The sequence below is a fragment of the Magallana gigas genome, chromosome 2 (genome assembly GCF_963853765.1).
Source record: "Magallana gigas chromosome 2, xbMagGiga1.1, whole genome shotgun sequence".
NCBI lineage: Eukaryota > Metazoa > Mollusca > Bivalvia > Ostreida > Ostreidae > Magallana > Magallana gigas.
Genome location: NC_088854.1, coordinates 43245934 through 43257591, shown reverse-complemented (window position 1 = coordinate 43257591; position 11658 = coordinate 43245934). Strand labels below are relative to the sequence as shown.

The window sequence follows — 11658 nt, the reverse complement described above, 5'->3', positions numbered from 1 at the left end:
AATTGTTTGGTTTTAGAGTTGACTATCGATATATAGAAAACCGCTATTGATTAACCCACAGTCTCTGTTTGCCTAGTTAATTAAGTGTTGCTCACCAACACACTCAAATACAAACAGGGGAAAACCACAAGCTTTAATATGAAATTTAACGATATTAGATTGAAAGCCATTATATGTGCATAGAGCATTGTTAATGAGGGGATATATAATTCATGATTTGTCTATGATGCATTCAACTAGGTCTGTGGAGGATATAAAGGGTTTAATATTTATCACAGTTAAAGCACAGCTAATAAAGTATGAATAAACAGATTCAAAAAAAATATTCTCAAAATAAACAGGGCTATAGAAAATACCTGTATTGTTTAAATTTTTATTAATTGTATCATTATCAGTCGGATTGGCCTTAAAACAAGCTCAGACTTTTTTTTAAATGTAATATTGTTATATCTATATGTATATCTACCTCCCCTTATCAAGTTCGATTTGCCGTTCACTCTCGGTTGGATGATTTTTAGCCATATTCGGATACGTATGCATCCAATGTCTATGCTTGCCATCACCTACAGACATTAGGTAGAATATCCATTTACCATCCTTTACGTTTATCAAAAGTTGTCTTGCGAAAGGGGGGCAATTTTTCTGGCAGCAAAACATTTTCTTACACACAAAAGTTTTGATTTTGAAGGAGTTGGTATCCCCACTCTATCAGAGTATATATTGTGTTTAAATAAACATTAGTATAAGACACTAACCCCCCCCCCCCAAAAAAAAACCCCACACATATCAATCAGTAAATTGAAGATTGGCAATTATGGGGGGGGGGTGGGGTTGTTTTTTTATCTATTTGTTTTTTCTTGTCAAAATTTTGAATGATGCTACATGTACGTGCCTGGGATTGGCGGTAAGAAAATACCAGACTGCAGAAAATATCTGCGTCCACATTAGCAGCTTACGTATTTTTTATGTCATGAGTGTTCCTTTATAGTCAACAAAAACAACAACAAATAAATAAATAAATAAATACATAAAACGGATTTTTTTTTTATAGGTATTTAATGTTTTTACGATAATGCAAGGTCAGGTTCATGTATTTAAAATCCTGTTTCCAGTATGTAAAGGTACTTCATAAAAATTTAAAACAAAACATTAGTTCTGAACTTCGCAAAACCTCTTATAAGCATACCAATCTAAGCAAGCTTTAGCACAAATAGACATAACAGAATAAATAAATTGATCTGTTACCTCTATCACTGACCAACTCATCTGACTGAGTTGTTGAAACTGCGGATTTCTTTATATGACTTTAATGTTCAGCGGATTAAATATTAAAGATAAATATGAAAACTTTGCCCAAGAAATGCCAGACACATATGTGCGCTACTGTTTGTGATAAAGACATAAGATGTTTTATATTGAAAATATTTTAACGACATTGAACAACAAACAAATCCATATCCTTACTTCGGCGAACCAGCTTAATACAACAAAATCAAATATCATGAAAACAGCAAGATTAAAAATGAAAAGAGAGCCTTGTTCCTAAATTCAAGAATATATTAATACATGGACGGCTGATTTTTCACAAATATCTTATAAATGTATCTACGATGAATAATGGTTCACAGTTTAGTGTACCTTTCAGTATAAAACCATGTCAACTGTGATCAAGATTATACACGATAGGTCGGGGGAAATAATACCGGGAACTCGAGATATCCAAGGATTCAGTCCGACAAATTCATGTTATTTGAGACGTTCTCTGACGTTACCATCAAAATGAAAAACCACATAAATCTCATTTATAAAAACTTTCATGTTTAGTAAAATACGTCATTACTAAGATAGGCTTTGGCTTTAGTGGTTTTTTTTTAGCTTTTCAACATTATATATAATAACTTCATATGCTTAGTAATTGATCTTAATGCAATGGAAGCCTTAATCATAAGAAAATAAATGATTTGTAGTTTCTAAAAAATCATGGCATGATGCTTAAACCGGGTTAACATGTTACAAGTCACCAATACCGACAAAATGATCTATTTCGGTAATGATTTGTGCTTTTTTAATTTAATGTATTGTATTTTGGAGAGAAAACAAATCGATCAAGGAATGAACTATTCATTACAGTTTGTTTTGATGTCTCCTAAATTATCGAATAATTAATTAATCTCAGTGAAGTTACAATAGAGAAACAATGGTAGGCACAGAGAATGTTTTTAACCATTTTATTGTAAATTTACAGCAGATCAGTTTTGATGTGTATTACCGTACTCCTTTACTTTACAAACTTTGTTCAAATTGGATAATTTATTCCAACATTTTTTCGTCAGAAGAACCAGACAGTTAACAAAAAACTCGGTGATTTCCAGTAGGGACATCAAGCTTGCTCCCAGAAGGAGTCCCATCTGACCGCCAATGTTTGCTGCAAAAGATTTGGTCTAGTTTTATTATTAACTGATACAAAGTTCCGTCAACACATTTAGATTTGATTTCATTATTTCCTTCAAAGGACTATTTTGGGTGGATTATATTACGATTCCTAATAGCATTCAGAATTTTTTTCTGATTGCCATCATGATAAAATTAAAAAAAACCAAAACCAAAATGCTGTTACTTTACAGTATAAATGTACCTAAAGATACGTAACTTTTTCTTCATTGTTTAGCTTTTGTCCAAATCTATAATTTGGTTTTAAACTTATCACTAAAAACTTGGCAGCCAAAGATTGGCAGGTTTTGTAAACACTGTAATTCCTTATAAGTCAAGAAGATTTGACATTTGTAAAAATTCTTTTAAGCTATGTTAGTACAGCTTCAGTGAAATTGCATTCTTGGAATTTAAGGTTATACAATGTTAGTTCACAAACTCGAAGAGGCCTAAATGCATTCAATATTGCATATATATTTATACAATCTGACAGATTCTTTAAATGATTGTCACCAGAATATTTACCTAAAAGGTCTTTTGAAGATGCATACACCGGCACTTGTTTCACATCATGCACTTTAAGGTGATCAAAATAGATGTGGAGTTCTATAAAGTTTTCTCTACAAAAAAATCAAAACTGCATATTAATCGTGTAACTCGTCAAAATGTGTACAATATAATAATGCTTTATTTTAATGTGACGTGTGATGAGACGCAAAACCACTTTATATCATACCTGAATACTACTGAAGCTCAAACATTGTAAGGGGCGGGCGGTGTTATGTAACCACCTTTTGAATATTTGTTATCCTAATAAGATTTAAAAATTTTCGATACCTATATTTTTATCAGATTATGAAATATATATTGTTGATTACTTTGTGCTATGCTTTCTTAGAATTAGCTGATTGGTTCTAGAGAAGAAGTCAAAAATATAAAGTATTTACAGACTGACAGACAGACGGACGCCGGACAAAAAAGTGTCAAAAAATCATAGTTGAGTCTGCTCAAGTAAGCCTTAATAATGTTGATGATCAAAGATGGAAAATAAATTCAAATTACTTGACATATTCTTTTGAAAAACCAAATCGACTTTCCAAAAAGGATCCTGCTTCCTCTGAAGGGAACAGAGCATAGGAGACGCTGACGTCATAAGTTGTCTGTTGGCATGGCTGTGGACAATTACATGCTCCAGGTAAACTTGAAACTGTCATTCCTGCATCAAAATGTACCTACACTGACAGGGTGTTGTAAATTTTGTATTTACACCAACCCAGTAAATTCAAAATTTACAACATGACATATGTATCAACTATGGGACGTTTTTCTGGATTAACAGAACAAACAGAAGAAAAAGTTTTCAAACAAGACCAAATAAGAATTGACCAAAAAAAAAATTAATAAACTTACTTGACGTGGAGGCGTTGAAAAAACACTGATAATATTGGTAGTGGGAACAAATTGTATAATTTCCTATAAATAGAAAAAATATGTGTTGACAAGATACTTGTACATTTATTTAGAATTAAGACCCTAAAAACCAAATGTCTGACCTATAGTCCCAAGTGGTACACATCCACAGCGCTGATATGTACTATCAGCTCCACACTTTTGGCTACAGGCGTTTATGCTGTATGGACTTGGATGTACAGGGTTAACGAAATCACTAGCTGTTGTATGTAAGCAGTAGTCATCACCAAAGGCTTTATACGGTGTACCAAGATAAAAATGCTGTGGAAAGAATTGAGACGTTTTTGCTCAATGATTTCATTCTTCAAACTGCAAGATAATTACTAATCTTTTTTTTTTTACTTTTGTAGTCTTACTGTTGTCTTTGAAAGTTTGGCCAATGCCATTCTTCCTGGTGGAACGAGGAATCCATTGTCTTCAATTGCTGGATGCTCACTGGGATTATGCACAGCTGCCTACAAAGTACATTACATTTTAAACGCGGATTCCAATTTGCCACGCCCCCCTGAGCTCAGTTAAAACACAATGTAGAATTTGTCTTAGAGGAAAAAAAACGAAGTTTCCCTGTAGTACACTTTTCGCCTTCCCCCTTCCCTTCGTGGTTTCACTGAAGTAATCATCTAACCAAAGAGTTTAACCAAGTGTATAAAAAACGTTATTTACTTTTTTCAGTTTGAAACCCATTGAAAACGAACCTAACCATATAGATATTAGTTGTCAATCAACAACAATTGTTCAAATGCTTAACTGTCCTTCCAAAACAGAATATAAGAATTTTTTAAGGTATGGATTAGTAGCGGGATATGATAATATATAAATAGTGCCTGTTTGGGAGGGTAACAGTTGAAATTGACACCCCGAGAAAACCATTGTCAACCGACGCGAAGCGGAGGTTGACAATGGTTTTCGAGGGGTGTCAATTTCAACTGTTATCCTCCCAAACAGGCACTATTTATTTTGTAATACTGAATGTCTTTTTTAAAATTTTTAAGAAAATTTTACAGCTTTTATATAGGAATAACGTGAATTCTACAGCGAACCGTACGCGCATAATTTTCGCGCATGTAACATTTTTTAATGTTACCCGTTGCCAAGTGCGTTGCTAACGCTGAGGGTAATAGTAAATATTATCAACTGCGTCTTAACCAATCAGATTTCAGTATTTAACATGAAAGTATAACAATAAAAAATATCTTCAAACAATATTTGCCCGAAGGTTGTCTAGTTAAATAAAATCTTTTCGCACTAATTTCACTATTTCTTTTATTTGAATCGCCAATAATATGTTGGTAAGGAATACAATTTAAGGGTCATACACATTCTTAAAAGACAGATAACTTCTTTGAAAATAATTTGATGGGTTTTGTGACATTTTTTATTATTCTTCGGAACTACTTTCAAAAGTTATAAAAGTTTGGTTTTAAGCATTTTAAACATCACATACAATGCACATGATTCACGTGAGGACTGAAAATCGTCGCAGAAGTTTATAAAACTGCTAGTTCGTAAAATATAGATTTTCACACATTTACTACTGAAAGTTCTTCAATGTGACGATTCTTTTCATCCCTTAGACAGGGTGTGACCTCTTCTTTATATTATTGTTATGTTCATCATCATTTTTGAAAATATGAGAGCAGTACGGGGCATGCAAATGAATAAAAAAATTATCACAAGTTATAGTGCTATATAAGACTATAACAAAAATTGGACGAGTTATATAGCAGGAGGTAGCAACTTTTAAAATGAAAGTAAATAAATGACTACTGATGATTAAATGTTGTTTACTTTTAATCCTTTGCTGCTGTCTATGCTTTGGTAGTTCTGGTCGCTGTTCATGTTCAGAAGGGCAACGAAGTTCATGGCGTTTCCAGTAGAGGTTGTAGTGGCTGATCCATCAGCGTTCCATGTGTAACACATTCCATATCGGGTCACTTTCTCTTCTAAATCACCAATTACATCTTTGTTATCAAACAGAACCATCAGAATCATCCGTGATTTGTCCAATGTCTCGTATTTAATGTCACCATTTGTTCTTGACCTGAAATACCCGTTGTCTTGGTAATATGGATCTGACCAATTAACTGGTCCGACAATAGAACTCAGCGGAGAAATTGCCATGTGGTACGTGGAATCTCTAGGGTCTGGGGCAACCTTTGATTTGTTATAGGGACTCATATTGCAAAAGGTAACGGCCGGAAACTGGATTGAAGCAACACTCTTTACAGAGGCAGATGTCATGAAGGGACGTTGATTGTATGCAACCGATTCTTCGTGAAGAAAATATAAAAGATAACCAGTTGATATTCCAAAGGCAGCCAACCAAATTACACTGGAATAGTAAAACAAGTGGCGTTTAGATATCGCAAAAAATTCAGTAGGCACGTGTCGGTTTTATAAGTGTAGGAGCAGACTTACCCGAAATCTTAAAGCTATGTATGCCGTTGTTTATGGCATGTCAAACGTTGCAATATCCGATCTTTCACATTTGTACTGTATAAATTTTCAATTGTATAGTTTTTAATTTATATTCTACAACTTCCGTTTGAATTTTTTAATATTGCAATTGCATTGTATAATTTTCATTTGCATTCTTTAATTTTCCATTTTCATCGTAAATTTTTTCTATTTGTGTTGTAAAATTTCATTTATATTGTATATGTTATCATTTGTATTGTATATATTCTTTTGGTATTGTATAATTTCTATTTGTATTGTAAAGTATTTTATTGTATTGTAACTAATTTATTTGTATTGCATAATTTTTCATTTGTATTGAAATTTAAAGATTGTTTATTTTGGTTTGTTACAAAGGACTTCATTGGTTCAATATTATCCACTTTCGGAATGTATTATACAAAGATGTCTGGATGGTATATACGAGGTCACCCGTCTAAGCAACAAATGAATATTTTTATAATACAAATGGAAAATATAGAATATTGCAACGTTTAGTTTGCCATAGTTGTGTCAACGATTTTTTGTCAAGAATTATTTTCCGATTTTAATGTTTACAATTCTCCAATAAGGCATTTATAATTGTCAACCAAAATTTGAGAGTCAGTGGTCGACTCATATAAATGCGAAATACAAGCCTTTGAATTTTTGGGAGTTGATTTTAATCAACTCTCCTATGTAGTTACACAGACAAACTGAAAGTGAAACAGTGTTTGGACCTCAGCACAAATCATTGCTGCTGACAAGACTTTAGTTCTTGAAAATAATTGATAAATTCGATGTAATGTATGCTAAAGCATTGTTTTTCAAGGAAACTTATTTATAAATACCTTGAAAATAGTCAGCTTTTAAATGGTACGAACAATTTACATATTTTTTGTAGTCGTATGTATTTCTACGCCAGAGTTCAATATAGTCTCGTTCAACTCGACGCTCGGCTGTCTCCGTAAATCCTTGTCGGAGATTTACGGTGTCAGCCGAGCGTTTGGTTGAACGAGACTAGTGTTCAATATAACTTGGATCCATACAATTTTCGAGAAATATTTCTATTACTGATATATAGTTTGATTAAATTAATTTTATCTTTAAATATTATTTAACATGATTCATGTTAACATAATTGGGTTTCTCTACATTCTTGTCGAAAAAGTCCAAAAATGTATATTATAAAAATGTGCGTAATTGAAATTAGAAACCATATGTACTTGTCATGCAAAATAACATATCATTGATTTTAAAATAAATAAAAATCAAGAAAATAAACTCCCGTTAGTTCTTCAGTACTTTGATTTGTGTTGTAAACAAATTTCTTGTTTACATTTTGAATGTTGATAAGAAAATTAAACGTTTAGACCCAAAATACTGTGACAAACGCTAGGAACTGAGTATTTATGTTTAAAACGAATTAGCAGATAGTAAAAAACAGCTTGAAGAAGATGTTTTACCGATATATTGAACCAATGTAAACAATAACATGACACGGGCCTTATTAACGTAACAAAAAGTTGTGAGCTCTGTATCTTGCTTATAACTCTACGACTGACACTCAAATTTTGACAGGTCATTGGAAATGCATTACTAAAGATTCTTAACAATAAAAATAGGGATATGAAATTTGACCACAATCATGAACACTTCACTTTAACGCTGTTTTTAGCTATGTTGGAAACTCCACCAACACTTTATCAGTGCGATGGTCTGTATAAAAAAAAAAACCACCGTGACGAATGTGTAAGGTGATTCAATTGTATTCATTGAAAATTATTATCATTATTTAATGTAGGGAGAAATAAAAATGCCCTTTTGCACATTTATAAACGATTCAAATTTTTAAAAGCGTAACTATGCGCATGACCGCGGTAAAAGTAAACAAGAGGAACAGCAGGGGGAAGAGGAATGACATCAGGTTTGTTTAAAAAAATAGATGGTACAAATACTTTTCGAAGTTGACGAAAAATTCCTTCAAAACGCTCCTTACGAAAAAATAACCATTATCAATAAACCTATAGACAACATTTTTAATTCAAATCTGATCAGAGAAAAGATAAAACAGTATTAGAATTACCACTTTTACCACTTAACTCAAAACATTAGTGTCTGCCTTTTTCTTTCTCTTGTCTACGAATGCGTTAGCCTGCTACCAGCATGCCAACAACGGTTTTGTTTACTTACTAAATAAATGATAATGAATACCTTCAACTTGGTTATTTACAGACTTGGTCGGTCAGTAAAAAATTTATTGGAAATTATATTTAATACATCTAAATGCGTTTGAATTAAATTGTATAATTTACAGAAGTATCTAAGTTATATAGATCATCACACTAAAATGCTTGGGCGGGTTTCCAACATGGCAAAAACAGCTTTTAATACAGCATACATAGCTTTAAAATTTTCCTATTTTTTTCAATCTTAAACAGAATTAAGTTTAAAAAAATGTTAACGTACCAACGGAATCTCAGCGTAAATGACATATGACCTACGCCATGCATTGTGCAGCTCCCTTTAAAATTATTCCACAGTTCTAAGAATGTCGTGTTGTTTTCCTTCACTTTTTTTAGATCCATTTTATTTTCCATTTTGCCAAGGTATACGAATCTACTCTTATACTCAGGAGTAATACGAATTTGGATTTGTCGATGCCATCTAACGTAACTGTGATTTTTCCCCATTAAAAAGTCAATGCAATCATCTTCATCCGAACCTTTATTTGCATAACTGCCATTGATTACCCAACAGTAATGCAAGAGGGACCAGGGTGCCATTATTGCTAGAATAACCCAGTGATGATTCAAGTTGTATTAATGAATTAATTCAATCTTCACAAGTTTTTAAGCCCTTCTCTATAATGTTTTTTTGGTATCTAATGGAGAAGTATCAATGTATCATTTAGTGACTATTGATGTAAAAAACAAATGGCACTTCACCACTAACGCATAGTATATTTGTATTGTTAAGTGTTGCACAGAAATACAATCTAAAGTAACAGAGAAACATCACCGTCACGAGCTTCAATTTGAGATTTTATGAATTCAGAAACAAAGCTTATTCAAGAAGGTACCAGTGCTTTAATTGCTAATGGGTAGATTCGCCTATATATTAAGCAAAGTAAATAGGCTAAAAAAGATAATGAATGCATTCAACAGATTCTTTTACTAAATACAACCTTAGTAGGGGCTTCCTTCTCAGGTAGTAAAATCGCGTGACGAATAGATTTTACTAAAGATGTTCTTTTCTGTGATATTTTTCCCTCTATTTTTTTTCAATGTTATCAATTGCCAGTACTTTGAAGTAGATAATTCGATAAGTTGATATGATGAAAAGTTTGATATGCCTTTTCATTCAAATGTGGTTTTTTTCTTAGCTTTATGTCATATATATATATATATATATATATATATATATATATATATATATATATATATATAATATATATATATATAATTAGTTACATGGTTTGTAGTTGACCTAATATGGTTTATACATGGTCAGTAAATTCCATATGGAATTTACTGACCATGTATAAACCATATTAGGTCAACTACAAAACATGTAACGATTATATCTTACCGACTGCCTTTGTTTTAAAACTATGACAGATATCAACAAAAAAGCAATAACATGTATAACTCAGTGAGAGTAATCTCTCTTTTTAGAGAAACATAGTATATTAAACTTGCTCTGTACGGAATTTAGAGCTTGGGAGACATGTGGAATAGTAAAACGGTTGACCAAGGTTTACGTATACATTGTTAGTGTCTGTTACATTGTAACAGAAGTTTTCAATGTTATCAATTGCCAGTACTTTGAAGTAGATAATTCGATAAGTTGATATGATGAAAAGTTTGATATGCCTTTTCATTCAAATGTGGTTTTTTTCTTAGCTTTATGTCATATATATATATATATATATATATATATATATATATATATATATATATATATATATATATATAAATATATATATATATATATATATATATATATATATATATATAATTAGTTACATGGTTTGTAGTTGACCTAATATGGTTTATACATGGTCAGTAAATTCCATATGGAATTTACTGACCATGTATAAACCATATTAGGTCAACTACAAAACATGTAACGATTATATCTTACCGACTGCCTTTGTTTTAACACTATGACAGATATCAACAAAAAAGCAATAACATGTATAACTCAGTGAGAGTAATCTCTCTTTTTAGAGAAACATAGTATATTAAACTTGCTCTGTACGGAATTTAGAGCTTGGGAGACATGTGGAATAGTAAAACGGTTGACCAAGGTTTACGTATACATTGTTAGTGTCTGTTACATTGTATTAATCATAAACAAAATCTAATAAAGAGGATAAATATAGTTTAAATTGATCCAGTGATTCTAGTTTATTATTTGGCTTGAGGTAAGGTAAATTAAATAAACAGTTTCTGACATTTCATTGCAAAAATTTTGCCTCTTGACAAGATTGTGGTGTGGGAACCCCATTACATCTTCTGAATCAGAAGCATGTTCATTAATAAAAATCTTTGTATTTTTTGTTTTTGTAACTATTATATAGTCTTTTTAAGTTGACTTAAAAAAAATTCTGAGACTAGATGTAAACAAAAGATTCGAGAAATACATGTTTATTGCACATGTTAACTAATGCCAGCATCTTTTACCTTGGAGACATTGGTCAAACAAGCAATTCTATTCCAACATTTCTTAATCAGATATATCACACAGTTTACCAAAAATTCAAAAATCTCCAACAGAGACAATAGACTTGCTCCCAAAAGAAGTCCCATCTGACCGCCAATGTTTGGTGTAAAAGAAGATAAAGTGTTTGGTTATAATAATTATTTGGATAGATAATTGACACAATGCAAACTTATGATACACTCAATGAGATGGAACCTTGAGTAAACAACTGTAAATGTTTATACAGATTATAATTCTTTATCATTGTGTTTATGGTTTTACCAAATGACCAAAAAATGAGTGACTATCTGTAACTGCCTACAAAACGCTTACTACAAATTATTGAAATTAAGATACAATTACCATACCATATCCATATTTTGTTTCAATAGATATTTTGAGTTTTGTTAGTAACAATGCTATAATATGAAACAAAAATTACATGTCTGGGAGTTTCCAAAAACTTGAACTCTTTTCCTTTTTAAATTGCTGTTATAGTTTTCTCGACGAAATAGACATATAATATACCTTACATATTCTGAGAATTAATAAGAATAATTCATTTAATGAAGGGCTGATTTGTATAAAAGGTTTAAAAATTTGTTGACTTTTTCT

General features: G+C 31.6%; 1 protein-coding gene across 1 annotated transcript; it reads right to left on the bottom strand.

The window, feature by feature from the left end:
• Nucleotides 1-2211: 2211 nt before the first annotated feature.
• On the bottom strand, nucleotides 2212-9351 carry LOC105337752 (acid-sensing ion channel 3). Its single transcript, XM_020071221.3, has 8 exons — nucleotides 8806-9351; nucleotides 5689-6232; nucleotides 4257-4355; nucleotides 3984-4161; nucleotides 3841-3903; nucleotides 3493-3646; nucleotides 2956-3050; nucleotides 2212-2425 (listed from the first exon to the last, which is right to left on the bottom strand). The coding sequence occupies exons 1-8, from the start codon at nucleotides 9120-9122 to the stop codon at nucleotides 2250-2252; spliced, it is 1626 nt and encodes a 541-aa protein (XP_019926780.3). The 5' UTR covers nucleotides 9123-9351; the 3' UTR covers nucleotides 2212-2249.
• Nucleotides 9352-11658: the final 2307 nt, after the last annotated feature.

What these genes read in the sequence shown, in the direction of transcription:
- LOC105337752 (XM_020071221.3), bottom strand. Translation starts at nt 9,122, where the DNA reads ATGGCACCCTGGTCCCTCTTGCATTACTGTTGGGTAATCAATGGCAGT. An exon ending in CCAAACTTTCAAAGACAACA is followed by an intron (nt 4,162 to 4,256) that starts GTAAGACTACAA and finishes TTCTTTCCACAG; the next exon opens with CATTTTTATCTTGGTACACC. An exon ending in TGTACCACTTGGGACTATAG is followed by an intron (nt 3,904 to 3,983) that starts GTCAGACATTTG and finishes TTCTATTTATAG; the next exon opens with GAAATTATACAATTTGTTCC.